Source organism: Gekko japonicus, unplaced genomic scaffold (genome assembly GCF_001447785.1).
Source record: "Gekko japonicus isolate JY-2015 unplaced genomic scaffold, Gekko_japonicus_V1.1 scaffold109, whole genome shotgun sequence".
Classification (NCBI taxonomy): Eukaryota; Metazoa; Chordata; class Lepidosauria; order Squamata; family Gekkonidae; genus Gekko; species Gekko japonicus.
Window position 1 is genome coordinate 1,936,610 of NW_015164185.1, and position 22,997 is coordinate 1,959,606.

Below are 22,997 nucleotides of genomic sequence, written 5' to 3' on the forward strand. Positions count from 1 at the left end.
TGATTATGTGTAACAGATGATATATAAAAATTCACCACCTGCGCTGCAAGTGTTCACATGCATATAAACACATTCCAGAAAAGGACAGTGCCTGCTAATCACAAAACAGACTCAGAACAAAATACAAATATTGTATATAAATAAAATTCTTTCAGAGGAGGGTGATTGGGACTGCTGTATTCAGCCCATGGAGACAAAATAAGCCAAGATAATGTTATCTGTGAAAAAGTATCTTGTGGACACCCTACTAAAAAAGGAGAGTGTTGATTTCTGCTGATTCCCCCCACTCACAGCAGACCCCTATGACATTGTTCTTGAGAGTCCACTGGCCCTTAAGAACAAAATGTGAGGAAAGGGGGGGGGGTCAACATAATTGCTGCCCACTTTTAAGAAAAGGGCACAATTTTTCTTAACTTCATGGCTGGATGTCTCAGATACCTCTGCACCTCAAATTATACCAGTTTTTCGTTTGCTTTTGTTTTGCAGTCAAACATGCTAAGAAAATGTATACTTTCCTCAAAAAATTAAGAAAATAAAATATATAAGGCACAAAAGTCCCACCGACTATCACACACAGCACAAGGTCTATGAAAATTACGAGTATAGAAGACAGGTTTTTCCCCCATCAGAGGGGAGAAAGAACAGAATTCATGCAGAAAGAACAGAATTCAAAATATTAAGATTCTTAATTTTCTGAGAGCAAGAGAGAAAGGTAATACCTGGTACTTCATAACCAAAACACAGAAACAGTCTCCATACAATATTTCCCCCAGTATTTATATTACAGAAGGATGGTGAAGAGGAGCATTAAAAGGAACTGTTATATACTGATTTCACTCAGAAAGTCAAAGAACAAAAGACAAACAGAAGTACAAGTCAAGCTAGCAGCTGGCTGATTGTGTTCACAGCTCACATATTGGAAAGTCCTATTCAGAGAAACGAACAGTTGAGCCTCGGCAGCCATAGATGATAACAGTGGTGTGGCTACTAGAATCTGGAGACATGCCTTATGGGAGACATGCCTTATGTATCTCAAAGAGAAATCAGGGCAAAGGGCAGAAAAGAAAAATGAACTTTCTAATATTGTTACCTGCCCACTGCAGAAAAAAAATTGCAACTCAAATGTGAGCCAGGCTTAGACAGCTATAATATATTACTTACTGTCTGAATACCAGCCAGAATGTATGTCTCATTAAATAAAGCAATGCACTGGCCAGAGTTAAGCACGTTTAAATCCCACTGATTTCAATGGGAGAACTACAGTGCAATCCCAAGACCACTCTCCTGCTAGTAAGCCCCATTGAAAAGACCTGAGTAGCTGAACGATAACTGGATTGTGCTGAACGATAACTGGATTGTGCCTTGATTTTCCTGTTTAAAGGAACTAACCATGGCATTACTATGAACGATACTATATAATGCATGAATGCTAAACACCACATTCGGTCGCATTCCCCCAGGAATACATTTTTTTCTGGAGCTGTTGCACACATAGAGGGGGAAATATATTAATAGGTTTCTTCTTTCAATTGAAAGAAAGGCGGAAGACAGGAGGGCCTGGCGGGAGATGATCCATGGGGTCGCGAAGAGTCGGACTCGACTGTGCGACTGAACAACAACAACAACAACAGATGATATATAAAAATTCACCACCTGCGCTGCAAGTGTTCACATGCATATAAACACATTCCAGAAAAGGACAGTGCCTGCTAATCACAAAACAGACTCAGAACAAAATACAAATATTGTATATAAATAAAATTCTTTCAGAGGAGGGTGATTGGGACTGCTGTATTCAGCCCATGGAGACAAAATAAGCCAAGATAATGTTATCTGTGAAAAAATATCTTGTGGACATCCCACTTAAAAAGGAGAGTGTTGATTTCTGCTGATTCCCCCCACTCACAGCAGACCCCTATGACGTTGTTCTTGAGAGTCCACTGGCCTTTAAGAACAAAATGTCAGGAAAGGGGGGGGTCAACATAATTGCTGCCCACTTTTAAGAAAAGGGCACAATTTTTCTTAACTTCATGGCTGGATGTCTCAGATACCTCTGCACCTCAAATTATGCCAGTTTTTCGTTTGCTTTTGTTTTGCAGTCAAACATGCTAAGAAAATATATACTTTCCTCAAACAATTAAGAAAATAAAATATATAAGGCACAAAAGTCCCACCGACAATCACACACAGCACAAGTTCTATGAAAATATGAGTGTAGATGACAGGTTTTTCCCCCATCAGAGGATCACTGGCTTCATGCAGAAAGAACAGAATTCAAAATATTAAGATTCTTAATACCTGGTACTTCATAACCAAAACACAGAAACAGTCTCCATACAATATTTCCCCCAATATTTATATTACAGAAGGATGGTGAAGAGGAGCATTAAAAGGAACTGTTATATACTGATTTCACTCAGAAAGTCAAAGAACAAAAGACAAACAGAAGTACAAGTCAAGCTAGCAGCTGGCTGATTGTGTTCACAGCTCACATATTGGAAAGTCCTATTCAGAGAAACGAACAGTTGAGCCTCGGCAGCCATAGATGATAACAGTGGTGTGGCTACTAGAACCTGGAGACATGCCTTATGGGAGTGACCAGAGCTTTATGTATCTCAAAGAGAAATCAAGGCAAAGGGCAGAAAAGAAAAATGAACTTTCTAATATTGTTACCTGCCCACTGCAGAAAAAGAATTGCAACTCAAATGTGAGCCAGGCTTAGACAGCTATAATATATTACTTACTGTCTGAATACCAGCCAGAATGTATGTCTCATTAAATAAAGCAATGCACTGGCCAGAGTTAAGCACGTTTAAATCCCACTGATTTCAATGGGAGAACTACAGTGCAATCCCAAAACCACTCTCCTGCTAGTAAGCCCCATTGAAAAGACCTGAGTAGCTGAACGATAACTGGATTGTGCTGAACGATAACTGGATTGTGCCTTGATTTTCCTGTTTAAAGGAACTAACCATGGCATTACTATGAACGATACTATATAATGCATGAATGCTAAACACCACATTCGGTCGCATTCCCCCAGGAATACATTTTTTTCTGGAGCTGTTGCACACATAGAGGGGGAAATATATTAATAGGTTTCTTCTTTCAATTGAAAGAAAGGCAATTTAGGGAACAAAACCAAATGAGAATGACAAAGGAATGAATACCAAGCTGAATCTGGTAACACCAAGGCACAATATTTATCACAACAAAAATCTGAAGAAGGTAGAAACGGAAGAATTATCCAAAGATAAGAACAGAGCTGTGTTTGTTATTAGAAAGTAGAAAGAGAACTGGAAAAGAAATGAAATTAAAGAGATTAGATAAAATATGTCCTAATAAAAAGGGAACAAAAATGGATTAGTTCAATTACACTCCAGAAGTTAAATTAAACATGCACAATGAGAGTTACTCATTATCCTATAAGAAATACAAAAGAAAAAAGAAGCAGACGAGATACTTACTCTTCATCACGCAAGTCATTAATACTTCGATCTAGTGAGATCATGTCACTTGCTACCATGTTAAAGCCAAACTCTTTAATACTGGCTTGAACTGATTCTTTATACTCTGGTCCCAAAACATATGGCTTGGCTTCCTCTCCAGGGCCACCTACAACTCCATGGGGCTCAGGTTCTTTGGGTTCAAAGTTACCAAGAATTCCAGATTGCAATATGGGATCATGGTAGGTAAGTGTCTGTGGCTTAAATGTGAGATACTGTCGCTGCATGATGTTTTGCTGATCATTATTGCCACCAGCATGAGGATTTCCTTCATTTTTGGCCTTATTCCTTCGTCGAATTGATTCCAAGTCTACTTCCACACCTTCTACATGAGGCCAGGGTAACACAGGCTTGAACTTGTCATTTCCGGGAACCAGCCCACGGTCTCCATTGTTTGGCAAGAGATTGCTGGAATCTTTGTCATCCTACAAAGAGAGGCAGATAATAATTTAAAACAAAATCATTAACAGAATTTCAGGCACAGCTTCACCTTTCAGCGCCATTTTTGTTGCCAGTTCTTTACTCCCAATCTCAATGTAAACTATCCAAATCAATGGAATCCGCACACAAGTATGACACACAAAAATTAGTTAAAGTATAACATGAGTTAGTGTAAAATTAGTATTAAGTACAATACTTCTTTTGTTCCTGCTAATTGTACTGTCAAATCCATATTTCATAATCCAATATTCACATATTTCAAAGCAGAGAATATAGAAGGGTTGCAGCACAGATACTACTGTGCGTACAGGAAGTCTCTTATCAAAGTCATGTTTGAAAGGCAGGGTCGATTACAAAGGCTGTGTATGTCATTTAAGGACCAGGTAACTAAATCTAGAAATTTGTTGTTAGATAAATATATTCCATAATCTTTTGCAATATGCACAGTCCACTTAAATTATCATAATCAAGACAGACACAAGTTTAACAATACGCCAGTGAGCAAGGCAGGCTACATTAGGTCAGGAAAAACCACCAGAACAAATAGGGCTTAAGAAGCCAGATGTGAACTGGGAGAGCCAGTCTGGTGTAGTGGTGAAGAGTGTTGGACTAGTATCTGGTAGACCCAGGTTCGAATCCCCACTCATGCCATGGAAGCTTGCTGGGTGATCTTGGGCCAGTGACACTCTGCCAGCCTAGTTAATGATAAAGATCAGCAAAATGTGTGAGCGATTATGTGTTATATATTGCCTCTTCTCCTGCTACAACATATATACCGAAACTGTCAATACAATCCTAAACAGAGTTATATTCTTCTAAATCCATTAAAGTCAATGGGTTTAGAAGGGTGTAACTCTGACTAGGATTGTACTGTGTGTAGGATTGTACTGTGTGTTTCCAGCCATTACCATGCTTAAACCGCTAGTGTGCCATATTGACTTTGCCTCTTGTTTTTCTTTTGGTTTTTTGTAAACACTCCCCCGTTTTGTTTTGTACTGGATGTGAAACAAACCCTTATTTTTCAAAGTCTCATTATTTCCACTTCTTGTTCAGCACTGAGTGTACAACTAATGATTTTGAATATTTTGGAGAAACAGTATAAGATAGTACTGTATGATCCAGCCACTGCTGAAAATTCACTTCCCTACATGCCAGAATGTCTCCTGAAAATTGAAAACCATGCAAGTGCTTGCATTTCAAAGAAGGTTATCTCATTGCAAAGAATAAAGGTATCACTACAATTTACTTCCCCCCGCCTGCCATGGCATCTGAGGATGCTAAACTACAATTGCAAATGAAGTTTTCACTAATCTTATTAGATTTCTTCACAGTGCCAGCAGAAGCTCTGAAACCAGAATTCCAGGAGTCTCTGGACAGATTAAGATTTTAAAGAGCACATAAACCAGTGTTCCTCCTTGATATCACGTATTCATAAACAAGGGTAGCAGTCAACCCTTGAACAGAAAGGCCTCTATATTTGAGCAGAAGGAAGGCCTTTGGCAGACACAGAAGATGACCTACCCATGGTTATCCAACTATGACAATAAGGATCTGAGCTGTAACATCAAGTGACATACTAGATGTTTTTAATTTAAGTAGCTATTACTGGACAGCTTTAAATATGAATAATGAAATGACTCTCAGAGAGCGTATCAGTGTGAAGTGAGATTATGAGCTGACAAAACTGATACAAGTTGCAATGTACAAGTTCAAAGTAAAAGTTCAAGGAAAAGAGGATATAAGCATTACCTCTCTCCCTCACACACATACAAGATTTTTGTAGAACTTGTGATCACAGATGAATGAATTCTATTAATGGATAGACAATTTATACATTTCCTTGTTATCATAGCAAGACCTTTTATTGTTTTTATGTTATTATTCAAATTTTAATTTTAAAACATTAATGTTACTTTTATTCAATATAGTACTGGACTTTACTATTTATTTATTGAGAGTGGAATAAATTCACATTAATGGTTGCATACTCATCACAAATGACAAATCCCTTTATTTGGCTGACGGCTTTGAATCCCAGGCCCATGACAATGCCCATGACTGCCCAAATGAAAAACTCCAACATAAGTACTGAGCACTGATATACTTTTGAAAAAATATCTATTCCTATGGTACATCTCACTGTTATCTAGGCAAAGGAAAGTGCTTCTCAGAATGTGCTCTCTAGGAGCGTCATAGTAGCAATTAAAAAAAAGAAAAGAATAATCACCATAAATCTTACAGGCTATTAGTTTATTTATAAGAGTGGTTGCTGTTTGATATACCTAGAGCATGTACTGGGTACAGCAACTAATTAAAATAAACACCATTTCCCTCAATCTAAGAAATATGAAAGGCAACAATTATGAATGTGCCTCAAGTCTTTTTGACACAGTCTTTGTTGACATAAGAGTTACAGCTTGACAGGTGTCTCTGGGAGGGAGGAACTACCGCTCTCATCCAAGGAAGCAATTTCTGACCAAGTTGCTTTCAATGTTATTTATGTATACTGGATGAAGGCCCAATTATATGATCGGATGTGCCAGGAAATAAGTAGGTACAATTAATATAATGAAGAATGAGTTAGTGTCTAACCTGTTGTGCTGGGTCAGTGTCATGAGCCAAGAAAAATGTCATACACGTAAAGCAAGGATGTGTTGCGTAAGAAATAAACTAATAAGGTCTTATAGAAGATGCTTCTGTGATAAGCGGAATAAAAGCAGTTTTCAGTCCAGACAATTTTTTATGCTGGCAGTAGCTGTGCCAGTGTTGCATGGCTTATTTCCTTCATCACAAGCAGAGGAGTGTCACAAGACACTATGGACAGGTATGCAACTCTGTCCTCTCAATTATGTTATGTCAACAGAGAAAGTCATACTGTAGGTAATTATGGTGGGGCAAGCCTGGAGAATTGGCCTGTATGCTTTAAGCAATAAACTTTGTATAGTGCAGCATAAGCACTAATTCCTACAGTACCACGAATTTGGTGCAATCTTAGCTGTAAACTGGTTTTTATAATCTTTTTCTTCTTGAGTGGCTGATATCTGCAGTGAAGAGATGCAGATGGATTTTTAAGAAGTGTCCCTGAAGGCAGATATCAAAAATACAGACCCATAAATGGTATAAGCAACATTATGGCAAGTTGGTAAGACCAGCAGAAAATATCCCATCCATAGCAACAGGATTCCCTTTGCATTCTTCTCCAGTGCGGTATAGTGGTTAAGCATGGCGGACTCTAATCGGAGAACTGGGTCTGATTCCCCACACCTCCACATGAAACCATCTGGGTGCTCTTGGCCCAGTCGCTGCTCTCTCCGAACTCTCTCAGCCCCACCTACCTTGCAAGGTGCCTATTGTGGAGAAAGGAAGGGAAGGCGATTGTAAACCGCTTTGAGATTCCTTAGGGTAGACAAAAGCAGGGTATAAAACCCAATTCTCCTCCTCCTCTGCAGTTTCTCTCTACAACATCCCAAAACCAAGGGCTCTTTTTGTAGAAAAAGCCCAGCAGGAACTCATTAGCATATTAGGCCACACCCCTGACAACACAGCTTATTAGCACATTAGGCCGCACCCCCATGTTACCAGAAGTGTGGTTATCCAGCCACAGCCACCTTTTGCTTGTTATTCTGTAAATGCTGAAAGTTGCCTTAAGTAAATTTCCTCTGTTGCTCACAGGGTACATGTATGCATGCACATATGGTTGTCCAACCCTTGAAACACCTCTTTGATAGAAACCCCCCCCCACACACACACACATTAACTCTCTGTACCATACTTTCAAAATAATGACAGAATATATCTATTGATTTTGGGAGGGGTGGATGAATCCCGAAGCTTTGTTCATTCTTCTGTTTCACTTCATCTGATTTTCTAGAATCTTAGGAGATTTGGTTGCTCTAATAAGTCAAACATACTATTGCTGCTATCTATTTGCCGGCAAGGAAAAATCCTATTACTCAACTTCACATCCCACCTGTCAAAAATTACACCTCCTCTTCCCAAAAGACTGCCCTTGACAATATCTTTGCTGCTTTTTCAGCACTGCTCCAAAGGCAGCTGCAAGAATCTACATCTTAAACTTTCCTGTCAGCAGCACTATGCTTTTTAGGATGTTTCAATAAGACACACCTCTAATGAATTCCACCCGTAACAATCCATTTGTCACTATAAACCTGAAGTCAGTTGCACCACATTTCAAAGGCGTACGTGTTCAAAGGATTCATCTGTGCAGACTCTAGAGCTAAACAGAATATTGACACTGGAGGTATAAAACTGCAAGTCACTACTTCTGCACATTACAGGTAGATAACAAATCTAATTCTGTTTGCTCAATTGTAATGGTGTATGAATTTTCAATTAGCACTAGTAACTCATTACTCAAAATGTAATCTAACAAGAAGGCTATCAACTCATCCTATGTTTTATGGTATTTGCCACAGCGGTCTCTTTTCCTGCCCTCCCCACTTTGATATCAATCTCTTTCATCCTACCTGGATATCCCCTCTGTTCCTTCAATAGCTCTGCATCCCATCCCATGTTTTTCCTGCCCTGGCTTTTTATCAGACATTTTTATTCTCCCCCCCACTTTCTGCCCTCTTTTCCCTGCAGACCTACTCTTTACCTCACCTTTACTTGCTTCAGTTTTTTTCATTTTCTCTCTCTCTCTCTCTCTGAATAATAGGATTTCCTTTAGTCTACACAGACAATTGATTTTCCAGGTATTCTGGGTTGGATGCAAAGAGTTAAGTTTTAAAAATAAAAATCTATTCTCATTCAGGATCCAAGATCCTCTGGAAGTCACGGCTGTGACCTAAAAGCCCTTCTGTTTGTAAGAAGAAGAGCCCTGCTGGATCTACTCCATCATCCTGTCTCACACAGTGGCCAACCAGTTACTCTGGACCGCCAGCAACAGGGAAAAGAGGCTGAGGCATTTCCCTGATGTGTGGTGCTTAGGTGTACTAGCACATTGCACTGGATAAAAGGGACCATCTTCTTTGTAATCACACAGTCCAAGGCCTAAGTCCTAGTATTAACAGTAGGTTCTGGAATCTAGTTCTACTTCAAGTGCACATCAAATGCCTCCATACAATTGTGTCAGCTAAACTTGCTCCCCATTCATCAAAATTAGAGCAAATCTGAAGCAATTTGTTCTCTGTGCACTTTTCACTACAGCTGTTTTCTACTTGTAGTACATAGTGACATGGACTGTGGAGTTAAATCTATTATTTGTATGGGTATCAACAGGTAAATGATACTACTTTTGTGCAGATTACTGGTAGGCTACAAAATGCCTCCATACAGTTGTCAGCTAAACCTGCTCCCCATTCATCAAAATTAGAGCCAATCTGAAGCAATTTGTTCTCTGTGCACTTTTCACTACAGCTGTTTTCTACTTGTAGTACATAGTGACATGGACTGTGGAGTTAAATCTATTATTTGTATGGGTATCAACAGGTAAATGATACTACTTTTGTGCAGATTACTGGACTGGCTGACCTGTGGATCCTTCCTACTGTATAATTCTCATTTTCATGTCTTACAAAAAGCAAGAAAATGTCATTTAATGTTTAATTTTGTATCCAAATGTATTTATTAGGAAATTTAAGACAGTTCATAATTGACCATCACCAGGTATTTTGGGGGGAAGGAAACAATAGAGAAGAATGGGGTTCAGTCATCTCCATCTGTTTTGTTTTTTTAAAGCCTTCTATTTGAATTTTAGTTAGGTAAAAATGTAGTTTAGCCCTGACCTGGATAGCACAAGCTAGCCCAATATAACCAGATCTCAGAAGCTAAGCAGGGTCTGGCCCAATTAGTATTTGGATGGGAGACCACCAAGGACTACCAGAGGATACTATAAAGAGACAGGCAATGACAAATCACTTCTAAAAGTCTCTTGCCTTGAAAAACCTATGGGGTTGCCATAAGTCGGCTGAGAGTTTTAGCATTTTGAAACTGGTGATCTAGAATATTTAAAAATAAAGTAGTGCTTGAAGATCACAGTGGCTATTCAAGCCATGGAAATACTCATTTGCCTCAATGCGAGCTTTTAAATTTTCCCATGTACTATTGTTGCTGTAAACAGATCATGCCGATTACCTCTCATTACATTTAATAGTTAAAGTCACCAGACCCTGTTCCAAAAATATAAGCAGCAAAACTAGGCTAGCCACAGACAAGGAAGGCGTTTCTATGTACTCAAGGGACACCCCAGGCATGTTGTCCCCCCATTTTTTTTTTCACTACTGGTTTTTCTGAAAACCTGGGGACTTCTTCAGGCTTGCAGAAACATTGGCCTTGGTTTGCTTGAGCATATGCTTTGACTTTATCACCATGAATGAACAATATATCCTGCTACAGCTGTAGCTGGGTGGGGCCACATGCTGCAGAAAAATCTGGCAGCTCCAGTAGCACTGTTCATTGTGTGCCTAGACAAGAAAGCCAGGGAAGACAAATGAAATCTATTATTCCCTGCCATAAGTAAAGGTCAGATAAGATCTTTCTGCTGTTCCTCCCAAATTATTTGTAGGCCTAAATCTGAATAGAAAAGTGTGCATAATTAGCACACTGTTTATATAAAATGCAAAAACAGTGCTCAAAATTGGGGCCTATACAGTTACAAGGGAAAAAAAAGAAGGGACTTTTGAAAATAATTGGTCGAGAGTATACAGACGGATTGAGGATTATATCCAGAAAGCTTGAAAATAATTATAAAAGTAGACACTATTCCTATAATTGATTGTTCGATTAGGTATAGGTGTATAAGATAAGATTTAATTCAATTTTCTTATGTTAACTAGAGACAAAGTATAAGCTCCACTATTGTTGTTGTTTGTTGTGTTTGTCGTTTTTGTTGTCGTCCTATTCTTGTAGTATCTTTTTTCTTTCCTGACGACAATAACATTTTTTGTGTATGAACAAAATTGGGGCCTGGGATACAGGACAATCCTAACTACTGAAAAACTATTTTGAGTAGTCTAAGTATCCCTTTGTCCTCAATTTAAATGCCATGCACTTCAGATTGAATGCATTTGTTTCAAAGCATTCTGTCCAACAACATTTAAATATTTTACCCTAGCTTCTCCAATACATTATCTAAGACAGTTTATAACAAACAAGTATAGACTCATGGGTCGTTTCGTAGAAAAAGAGCTAGGGGAACTCATTAGCATAACTCATTAGCATATGCCACACCCCCTGACATCAACAGAAGTGTGTCATAAGGGCACACACCCCGCCCCCAACGGTCCCGGCCGCCGCCACCAGCCTTGCAGCTCCATTGCCGAGCCCCATGAGGGGTCCGGCGGTGGACCTGCAAGGCCGGCGGGAGTGCAAGGAAGCCCCGCAAAGGCCCTCCCTGGCCCCAGGCAGGCAGGGGTGGGAAGAGGCAAGGAGGAAGCAACTTACCCTCCCTCTTCTCCTGCCTCCACCTGGCTGAATGAGGGCCGGAAGCGGGGCGGCCGGAAGCAGGGGGCGGGGCTTCGTCATGTGCCCCGCCCCTGTACCTCACCCGGGGGAACTGCGATCCCCCGCGATCCCCCCCGAAATGACCTCTGTATAGACTAAAACAATAATGACCTCATAAAAGGTCTTCCCCAGTGTTTTCTTATGGATATTTCCCTCTTCCCATAGCCAGACAAGAGGAGGATTTCTTTTTTCAGAACTGGGCACCTCATGAGTTTGTCATACCAACCTAAAGAAGCACCCCTACTCCTGGTGCGACAACAGTGATAGAGAGGAAGCACCAAAAGTCTGAGCAAACAGCTGCTCTTTAGCAAGCTGCTGCTGTATAAGTGATACATAAATGTAAAATGCCCTAGGAATGTGTTTCATGTCTCTCATTCTGTAGAGGCAAGCCTTTGCTTGCCACACACGTGCAGGGTTCAAGGAGATGATTTCCAGAAACTACCACAGCTAACATTACATATTATACATCTTCCAGAAGGAAAACATTACTTTGCTGGCTTGTGGCTACAAAGGGCCTGGTGCTCTCGAGAAGCCTACACCTCTGACTTGTACACTGCCACCCTCAGAACACTTTCCTGGAACTAAGACCTCAGTTGACTCTGAATAGAGCTACTTAGGACTGATCTCTTAATCTTGATTGTTCTCTGCTAGCATACACACATCCAGACACAGACCCACCAAAAAGAAGTTGCAGGTAGGGGCAGTACAACTGGCGGGAGGGTTGAGGGCAAAGGTGTGTGTGTGGGGGGATGATGCCGACTGCAGCACTACGTCACTTCCAGTAAAAATCCAGAAGTGACTTACAGTAACTCCTGGAATCAACAGGAACTCTTGCTGCCAGTGATTCCTAGAGCTACCCTTTGTCACATCTAGGTTCTCACCACAAGTTACACAGTGTGGACACATGATGCAGCAGGAGCAAAATGAAGGGGAAACCCAGCAGAGCATGGTGCCATGACATCAGTTCCATTTCAGACCTGGAAGTGACATCTGTGTGAAGCTCTGGGAGTTCCCAAATCTCTATGGTAAAACAAGGATCTGGCAACCCTAATAGCTGCAATTTCATTAGTAACACAGTAGCTAATCCCGTTCTAAATTTAAAGTACTTTCTTTTATTAATCTAAGAACCAATTTACTTTCTGATTCAAGATTCATGTGACTTAGGGAGGCCATCCTCTAGGAGGGGCCTGGAGATCTCCTAAGAATTACAACTGATCTCCAGATGACACAGACCAGTTTTCTCTTCCCCATACCACTGCAGCCCCCTGAAGTGCTCACCCTGAAATACGGAGGATCTCCCAGGAACAGCATGAAGGGGGAGTTAGAGGGCTGCAGTTGGATGGGGGGGGGGAATGGCCTCTTCCTGTGCTTGCAGATGAGCAATATCTAACTCACTGACTCTTGAACTAGTCACAATCTGAGGCCTGCACTCAACCTCTCTGGTCTTCAGAGCAATACATTTTCAGAGGTGAGAACAACAACACATTTATGCCAAGGGCATTCTGCCACAGCATAGTAGACCAGGGTGGGTGACACACAAGGATGAGAAAAGCATCTTACATGTTTGGAAAGTTCCTGTAAAATAGGGGTTTGTGGAAATACCAGATGAAGCAATCAAAGGGAAAAAACAAAATATAATTTGTCATAAACTTATCAAACACACATAGGCAAAGGAGAGTCACGCCAAGGGTAAGCATCATTTTTCATCTGAAAATTCAGCAACAGAACAGATAGCAAAAGATAATCAAACCAACCACAGAACACCATCTCCTTGATACTAAATAATTGTCTTTTATTATATTATTTTTACCTGGAGGATTTTGCTTTTAATTGCATCCTCTTATCTGTGGAGATAGTCCCTATAGTCCCTATACATAAAAAAACTTATTGTGCTTTTGCTTCAGTTACACAGTGAGCCTACTCATTCATTTCACACACAAATATTATTAAGCATCTCTCTTCAATCTACACAAAGGGCAGAGATTTCAGAAACAGGCTCAGTCTTTCCCTGGAAGGCCAACATGGGGCCAGGGATACCTGTGATTGGGGGTTTGGGGATGTATGATGGTGGGAGGAGATACCAGAAGGGAAGGAGATGGAAATATGGTTATGCTTGCTCTCCTCCCAATCTCCCACCCATCCCAAGACATGCTGGTAGTGGGGTTAGAAATTCTAGTCCTTCTCCAATACTGATGCTGGGTAATGCCAGGTCCATTAATAATAAGACCATAACCCTACAGAGTTATTTTGTGACTCAAGGAGTGGACCTGGTATGCATGACTGAGGCCTGGGTGAGGGAAGGACAGACAGTTGCTCTGAAAGACACCCCCTCCACCCCGTTTCTTGGTCCTTCATCAGTCTCAGACAAAGAGCCGGGGTGTATGTGTATGTGGCAGTGCTCATTTGGGAGTCTTTTTCCTACAAGGCAATCTCCACCCTGGAGATCTCTGGCACTGATAGTGTAAGTCCGGTGTGGGAAGCTGAGGAGAGTGTTGCTACCTAGCATGCCAGTGGATACCCTGCCGAACTTGATTGAGGCAGTGGCAGAGTGGGCCTTGAGATATCCCAGACTGATAGTTCTGGGGGATTTAAATGCCCGTGCCGCTGCCGCCTCCTCCTTCTTCTGACCTAGCAGCAACCATGGCAGCACTAGGACTCTCCCAGGTTGTATCAGATTCCTCACATCAAGTAGGCCACACACTAGATTTGATCTTGGCAGGTGTGAATACTGGCTGGATCTCCATGGATAGAGTGCCATGGTCGGACCATTTTACCCTGAAAACCCATCTGGTCATGTCAGTCCTCCCCTACATAGGCGGTGAGCAGTTTTATACTCACTCATGGAGACTTATGGATCTAATTGGTTTACAGAATGCTCTGCAGGTTCCAACACCCCCTGATGACTCAGGTCACAAATACGGCCAGGACAGCGTTGTTCCATCTTCACCAACTGCTGGGCCGCAAATTTCTCTGTGCTGGCTGCTTGCCCAGTTGCCCACCCGTCATGGATTGTTGGGGCGCCATCTGATATAGCAGATTGATTGGTAGGTTTTTAAATTTGTAATATTGATTTTTAAATTGTAATATGTTGTTTTTATTGTATAACTAACTGTTGGAAGCCACCCTGAGCCCTGCTTGGCAGGGAAAGGAACAGGATATACGCTGAATAAATAAATATATAAATAAAAAACGGAATCCTCTTATGTCTGGTATCAAGGGCTCGAGGTCATGCACAACAGTCATCTGCAATATCCATCAGAGGTCAAAAGACAAAATATGGGAAGAGAGAATGCACAACATCTGTATTAAAAGACTAACATCACAAACAATGCTATAGGTTGTTCCACATGGAATTATTCAGAATCTCACTGTTAAAAACTGGTTTCTGCCTTGTCTGACATCCAACCATTCTTTGAGGCAATACATATGGTTAAAAATACTAAACTCATTTTAAAGTTCAAACAGAATATCTCACTGAATGAGGAACAGGAATGCACTTCACAAAAGCTAGTGGAACACTTTCTGGGGAAGAGTAGATTCCAGTGGTACCTTTAAGATCAACGAAAACAGAATACTTCACTGAATGAGGAACAGGAATACACTTCACAAAAGCTAGTGGAAGAGCAGATTCTGGGGAAGAGTAGGTTCCAGTGGTACCTTTAAGATCAACGAAATTTTATTCTGGGTATAACCTTTTGTGAGCACTAGGGATATTAGCCTCCCGGTGGGATCTGGGGATCCCCCCAAATTACAGCTCATCTCCAGACTACAGAGATCAGTTCCCCTGGAGAAAATGGATGCTCTGGATGGAGGACTCTATGGCATTGTACCCCACTGTCCTCACCAGGCTCCACCCCCAAATCTCCAGAGTTTCCAAATATGGATCTGGCAACCCTACCCCCCATCCCCCTCCAGAGGCCAAGAGGGATTTGGCAACCCCAGTGTGCACGCACACTTCTTCAGTAGTCGTTCTGTGCTGTGACATTTTAAATATTACTAGAGAGACCTTGTAAATGGACACTTGGCAGCAACCTCAAAAGTACATCCTAGCACCTAACTTTTCTCAGCTTCAAGTGAACGTTGATCCCCCTCGCCAGATGTTGCCAATGTTCATGGAAAAGGTTACCTTTAACTTGTTTAAAATGTAGTATAACCACCCAAAGGCAGGTTAAGTTCAGCAAATGACTCCCAAGAATATGTACCATTTCAATAATTTTATCTCTGTAGTCTGCTCAGCCCAAGGGCAGGGGTACTGCATGAAACTCATGCCATGCTAACATGGCCCAGCACACACAATCTCGAAAATACAAGGATAAAGCATCAAAGAACTCTTGCTGTGTGCTGGTGATCACAATTCTGCTGAACTGAGCTGGCACTTCTTAATGCAAAATGACAGGATCTATGTCCTATCTTATCAAATTCCAGACAAAGTTTAGAGGAGCCTGATAAAATGGATCAAGCTTAGCTCGCTCTGCTACATTAATACTGTCAGTCTACAGCATGCCAACAGAAACTTTCACAAAAAACTGAATGCTAGATGTAAAAGAAAGCTTCAGGGAACATCCGTTCCCAGTTCAAATTTGACCTTTGCCATCAACTTACTGGGTGGCCCTAGGCAGGGCACTATCAGCATCACTCCCCCCTGCATCTGTACTACAGTAATAATAGATGCCTTTAGGGAAAGTGCTATATAGATACTACTATTAACAGAGAAGTCCTTTCTCTTTCCACGTTTATAATCCATTTCAGAGCAAGCACAATGGAACATTTGTTCTACTTCTCCTTTTGGTCAAGCATTATCATACACTAAAGTTGATACATCCAGGGCCAGCTAGAGCATCAAAAATTACATCTCCCTATCACCCATACCTCACCATACCTATACCACAGAATCTTTTTTGTGTTAAGCAAAATATGGCCAGTAACAGCTTTTTTGTTTTAAGTAGAAGCACAATAATTGCATTTTCACATTGTCATGTCTCCATGCCTTGGCAAGGAGGGCGGGATATAAATTAGATGAATAGAATAAAATAAAATAAACGTGTCATTAAAACATAATGCTGGTCCACATGAGTTTGCAAGTATTATTGGGTGTAAGATAATAAGATAATTGGGTGTAAGATAGTAAGATAATTAAGAATATACTTGGATCTGGTGCAATGAGATGAGATGTTATTTTTTCATGTAGACCTAACGTCAATGGACGAAAAACTATCTTACTTTGTTACACAGAGAAAGATCATTTCATTGTTTTGTGCTCATGCCTTCTGAGTAAGGGACACTACCCAGAAACAGGTTCTTCTGGGCTTGAAGCTTCAGTGGTGAATCTGCACCTGGGTAAGCCTAGATCAAAATAGCCTTTGTCCTATTCCATGTAGGCTTTCTCAGGCCAGAGCTGTTTGTGAACTGGGAAAGGTAGGTGGACTCTTGGGTGGGGGGGAACAGCTTTCTCTTCCTCCAAGGCCTAAATCCAGCAGAGCATTTCCTAGGTTCTGCTGGGCTTTGGGCTAGTTGTGGAAGAAAAAGGAAGCTTTCCCTCCAAGTATCTGCCTCTTCTACAGTGCTTGTCTGACTCTCCCAGGCTGCAAAAACCACTCTGGCCTGAGTAAAGCCAGAAGATCTTGCTACCTGCCAGCAGCTGAAGGAAGAACTGCCACCATCAAGGGCAGAGCAGAGCAGTATTCAGCTTCTCAGCACCACTCAAACCCACTCACACTCTTTAACCCTCTGCAGCAGCCAACAAAAATCTTTGGTGAGGAGGAGGGGAGCGCTCAGCAATCGGCATCTCTGTGCAGGCTCAGGGAGCTGCTGCCTACCCTGAAATCCTATACAGACTAGCAATTAATCCAGGGTGGTGAAAAGGTGCTCTGTGCATGCCTAGTTTGAATACATAATGTTTGTTTATAACACCATAATAATACAGACAGTTCCATTTTCCCTTGCAAGTTAAACCCATTCAGTCAAGCTGGTAATCAAAAACATTATTTAACTCTTCTCTCATGATTTACCCACACAGATACTTCCTCCTTAGCTCTTCCTCTTCTCTGTTGTAATTTGCTAAGTGGAGTTTTGTTAGCAGCACCATCTTTTGTATGTTGATTCAGAAGTAAGCCCCACAGTCATCAGTCCAATGGGGGGTGGGAGACAAACCCCCCCAGCATTATGGTGTATCACACTGACTGTCCTTAGGGGGGAAAAAACCATACTGCAGGAACTAGGTGCATTCTGCTGCACAGCACTCGTTTTTTTCATGAAAGGACATTGCTGTTCACATGATACCTCTTTGAAAATCACCATGCTATGGGGGCAGGGAGGGGACTGGGAGAACAGGCTGCTTCTTCCCTATGCACTAAGACCAGCACACTTAGCTTTTACAACATCAACCAATCGGCAGTACCCAGAGCATCAAAACCAAAACAAAAGCATCATTCCAAGAGGAGGGGGAGAGATGTACGTGATATGTTAGGCTGAGAAATAGTGACTGGCTCAAGGTCACATAGGAGGCTGCATGACTGATAGGTACTTGAAAAAAGGCCTACCCAGTCTGTACCCATTTCTACAGGGGTGATGTGCCCTGGCTTTGATATGTTGTTGGGAAGTGTTCTCCCACCCACCAATCCCCGCTTCCCCACAGCATCATAGGTTGTTTCTGCAGTGGGTTTTACTCCACGCTCACAGCCTTCACGCGTTGCGGCATTTTTTGCATTCTGCATTGCCTCCCTCTTTCGAGTCACCGTATATTTTTATTTCTGCATTACCTCCAGTGTTCACTCTCCATAATCACCGGGTTATTTTCCAATTCTACATTGTTCAACTGTCACTTTGGCTTCCCCCTGCTGTTTCCGCAGTGTATCTGAATGCTGGTTTTTGGTGAACTTTAACCCCCCACCTGGCTCCATGCCAGAATAATGCAATGTAGAATCGGATCCTTTGGAGCATTCATCCCTGCCCCTTTTCCAGCCCCCTTGTAGGCCACTCCTCTGCCCACCCCCTTCTGTGTCCTCCTGGGGGAGGGGACAGGAGTCCTTGGTTGTGCTTGCAACCAGTGTTCCCTCTAAGCTGAGCTAATGTGAGCTGGCTCACAGTTTTTTAGCCTCCTGCTCACAGATTTTTGTCTTAGCTCAGGAAGGATGGCTCCAGAGCAAACTAATTGATGCAGTAGCCAAATCACTTGCTCACAACTTTAATGCCGGTAGCTCACAAAATGGAATTTTTGCTCACAAGACTCAACAGCTGAGAGGGAACATTGCTTGCAACTGAAGGGAACGTATTGCGTGGGCGCGGCGTGTGCTTTGAGCTGGCCTTTTTTCTCAAGTGATTCCCCGAAGACTTTCATGTTTGCAAGCACTGAGACGAAAGTGAAAAGGTTCTCTGCATTCTGTAACATGGCCAAGGCTTTGAGCTCGCCTCTCTTGTTGGAACTGGTGCAGGGCAATCAGCAGCATGGTTGGATTTAAATCTGTCTTTCTTTTTTCTTTCTTTTATTCACTTTTTTTGGGAAAGCAGTTTCATTCATGGAACTGAACAAGGAGGATTAAAATGGAAGGCGCGAGGAGCAAAGGGTGGAACTGGGATGGACAAACAAACAAAATAAAAGGAGGTAACAGTCAACAAGGAACGAAATTGACACCAGCATAAAAAAGGTTTCTTGATGTAATGCTTCAGTGGACAAAAATAGCTCATGAGGTGGTTTCTCCTAAAATAACAAATTTAGAACAAGAAACAAGGGAATTGCCACACTCTATACAGAGCGTAGTCAGCAGTGCTGAAACTCTGCGCACGGTGGGGGGGGGATAATGGCGGGGAGGGTGCCAAACCCTTCCCACTCCTCCTTGGCTGAGATCTGGAGCCCACTGTGGCCAAGGAGACCCACTATGGCCGGAGCAGCAGGGGAGGGTACCCTGGTGCTACAAACAGCTCCCCGTGGCTTTTTGGTGGTGCACCAAATGAGGCACAGGGGAAGGGGACCTAAAGAGTAGCCCAGTAGCAGCGAGCCGAATGGGGTTGGGAAGCCAGGGAGGAGAGGACAGAAAGGGGAGGATGTGATGTGCCCCATCCCTAGCGCACACATTCAGCCAAGTTGTTGGCAATTGGATGCAACCCCCACACAGGTCACACGTTATATTAACCACAATTAAGCAAAAATTGTGAGTTTTGGTTGTAGATGCAGAATGCGTGATTCATATACTTTGTGATTCCTGGGGGGAGGGGGGGAGGAATCCAGAGGTGTAGAACTGCAAGCACTTAATCTGGAGTAAAGGAAAACAGATTTGGCTATGGAGAAACAGTGTGTGTGGGGGTGCACGTGGAAACACCCATATGCTTTTGTGCACCACCCAGGTTTTCTTTGACTTTTGTATGATCTTTCCCAAACCTACGCTGCATTGGGAAGGACTGCAGTAAAGTCAGGTTGGCTGCAGCGAGGCCAGGAAAGTCTGCATCTTCCCAGTCCCGCCCACACAGTAGCCATTTTCCCTGCCCTATTCCCCATATCCACCATTCCCCCCGTGGGGCTTTTTGAGGTTTTTTTTTAATCACCAATTGGCATAGCAATATAATGGTATATTGGTATGTCCATTAACAATTGAATTAAGGGTTGATTCATTGAGATTCCTCATGGGATTTAAGGCAAGAGATGAGCAAAGTACCTTGCTATTGCCTTCCCCTGGTAAGTTCATTACTATTTAGTGTAGTGGTTAAGTGCATAGACTCTAATCTAGGAGAACTGGGTTTGATTCCCCACTCCTCCACATGCAGCTGCTGGTGTGAACTTAGGTCAGTCATAAATTCTTTCAGAGTTGCTCTCTCAGCCCCACCTACCTCACAGTGTGTCTGTTGTGGGAAGAGGAAGGGAAAGGAATTGTAAGCTGCTCTGAGACTCCTTCAGTTAGTGAATGGCGGGGTATAAGTCCAATCTCTTCTTCTCTTCTTAAACCCTTGGAAAAGACCCTTCCTGTAGTGCAGGTGGGAGGGGGGAATGGCCATCATGGAGACTGGGGCAGGGATAGGGTTGCCATGTTCCTGTGGTGGCAGGGGATCTTCCAGGGGGCCCTTCTGCTGCTGCTCAGCTGGGCAACAGGAGAATGTTGGAAGGGGGGGGGACTGACAGCACCCCAATGTGCTGATGTCACTTCCAGCACAGCCAGACATCACACCACTGTGTCACTGGCAACCCTATCATTCAGAGTGTGAAACCATAGTTTTGCCCAAAAGCTACAATGTTGCCACCTATGCAATAGCAACATTTCCAGTTGCACCAGAAGTCATGTCAGTGCACTGCCAGCAATATCATTAAGTTTCCAATAAGCCCCCCCCACCACTAATGAATCTCCCACCAGTTGTTACCTTCATACCGGCAACCCTAGGCAGGGAAAATACAGGAAAAGGTACCATTTGGAAGCCCTGTTGCAACCGTGCTGAACTGGTAGCTGCAGCAACACTGCTGCTTACACAGGGAAGCACTGCTCTGTGGGAAACGCCCCTATCTAGCACTCTAACCACTGCACCACACTGACAATGTGAAGGGGGGGGGGCTAGAAGAGCACAGCGAACACTGAACCCACCAAGACTAATTCCAGCGCTTAGCCCAACCTCTTCTCCCAGGGCTGGATGAAAATGAAGATGGACTACACAGCTGCCCAATTCTCCCCCTGCTCCCAACTCAGCCCAGTCCAGCCAGGTGGGACTCCGCTACTCCTTCCAGAGCCAGCGCATCAACTTTATCATGGAGGGAAGGGAAAAAGAAGAAGTTATATTAATGTTGAATTATTCTGAATGACTCAATTTCTCATTTCTGGGGGTGCACCTGCACCTGCTGCACCCTGTTAATGACAGCCAGAAATACTGCAAGAGTCTCACAGTTATAATTGAGATAATTTTTTGTATGCAATTTGTTCAAGTTTTTATGTTAAAAAATACAGAAGCCACCATGTACTCGAACCACTGAAAAGGCACTATTACAGGGAATAATCACTTAAACTAAACAAGAGCCCACATAAATAATGTATCTCTGGAATACCATGCTGCTTTCTTTACATAAATATGTATTAGGAACCCGTTTAGTAAATATGCTCCTAAAAGATTAATTTCTGTACGTAACACACACTCATTTTATATCACACGACTAAATGCTATGGTCTCTGATCACTGGATCAATATGAAATACAAATTTATCAGTGCAAATTTACTGTAAAAATGCAATGCAACTTGAATTATACAGCTTTAAACCAAACAGTGGCAGCAAAAATTAGACCCATCACTCAAAGGGCAGTTTGGTGTATTAGCTAAGAGTGTTGGAGGATGATCTGAGAGACCCACGTTTGTCTCCCGACTTCACTGAAGACGCTCACTGGGTGACCCTGAGGCAGTCACTCCCTCTTAGCCTACCCTACTTCACAGGGTTGTTGGGAAGATAAAATGGAGGCAGGGAGAATGGATATTCTAAGGCGCTTGTTTCCTATTGTCCCCAATGGAGAGGAAAGGGGGAAATGTATATATGAAAAATTTATGGATGATTTGAAAATTAACAAGCTTAAATTTGTGTTCAAGAGAATATGTGGATGATTATAAAACATCTAAAGCCTTACACAACAAGATGCTGTCCTCTAAAATTAGAATTTTAAATTTATTTGCTAGTATATCAGTTGTAAAGATGTTCACATTCCTGGCAGCAGTCTTATACTTTTTGCACACAAATGCAGGTAGTTCAATCCCATCCGCATTTTGTCGAATGGAACCTGAGGACAGCGTGCATGGAATTGCAACCGTAAACTGCTAGGCACTGGTGTTCGATTTTGGAGAGCCCAGATGGTCAGAAGCCTAGGATTTTTCCAGCACTATTAAGGACATGTCATGCTGCGACAATTTTAGATTGCTAAAAACAATTCAAATTACAGTTTCACCTGCCATATTGGCTTATAATGGTAAATACATTTTGTTACACATTTTAACATTTACTGTTAGCACTGACAAACTGCTAACAGATAAAGTAAACACTGGCTGGGTTCCAAAGAACCCTGTTTGCAATCAGCAGGTGGTCTGACACGCAAACAGGAAGTTGCCAATTTTCGGTCTGCATACTGTTGTACAGTACTGAATCTTTTGCCAGAGGATTTCTTGGCCTTCAAGACTCACTGGGGAGCAGGCAATGGGTTCTACTGGGAAGAAGGGTAAGAACTGTTCCACTGTACACATGGACACACTGTGCACAGTCCTTTGAATCCTGGCTGTTGCCACACCGTGGCAGCACTGCAAATGATGCAAAAAAAGAGAGTATAATCTTAAAGCTTTCTTACTCATTTTATTTGCATCCTACCTTTCGGGTTTTCTAGTCCTCCAACTGCATCCTCACAATAAACCTGTGATATAAGATACTGATTGGCCCAAGATCATCCAGTGAGCTTCATGACTAAATAGATGCTTGAAGCCAGGTCTCACTGCTTCAAGTCTGACAATTTTGTTCACTTTCATTTCAATCGGTTCAAAACCAGTTGATAACAAAGCCATTTCCTTGCACATTCCTGTTTCCCTGCACCTCCCATTCCAGATCCATTTTAGGCAGGGGTGGGTGAAGGAGAAAAAGATATC

The 22,997-nt window shown here is 42.3% G+C and overlaps 1 protein-coding gene across 1 annotated transcript in view; it reads right to left on the reverse strand.

The window, feature by feature from the left end:
- GALNT7 (polypeptide N-acetylgalactosaminyltransferase 7) overlaps positions 1–6,003 on the reverse strand; it is a 38,569-nt gene extending 32,566 nt beyond the window's left edge. The window contains exons 1-2 of the mRNA XM_015408132.1: positions 5,920–6,003; positions 3,468–3,931 (exon numbers count right to left, since the gene is read on the reverse strand). Of these exons, the coding sequence (XP_015263618.1) occupies positions 3,468–3,931; positions 5,920–6,003 (548 nt within the window). The remainder of the gene's footprint in view (positions 1–3,467; positions 3,932–5,919) is intronic.
- Positions 6,004–22,997: the final 16,994 nt, after the last annotated feature.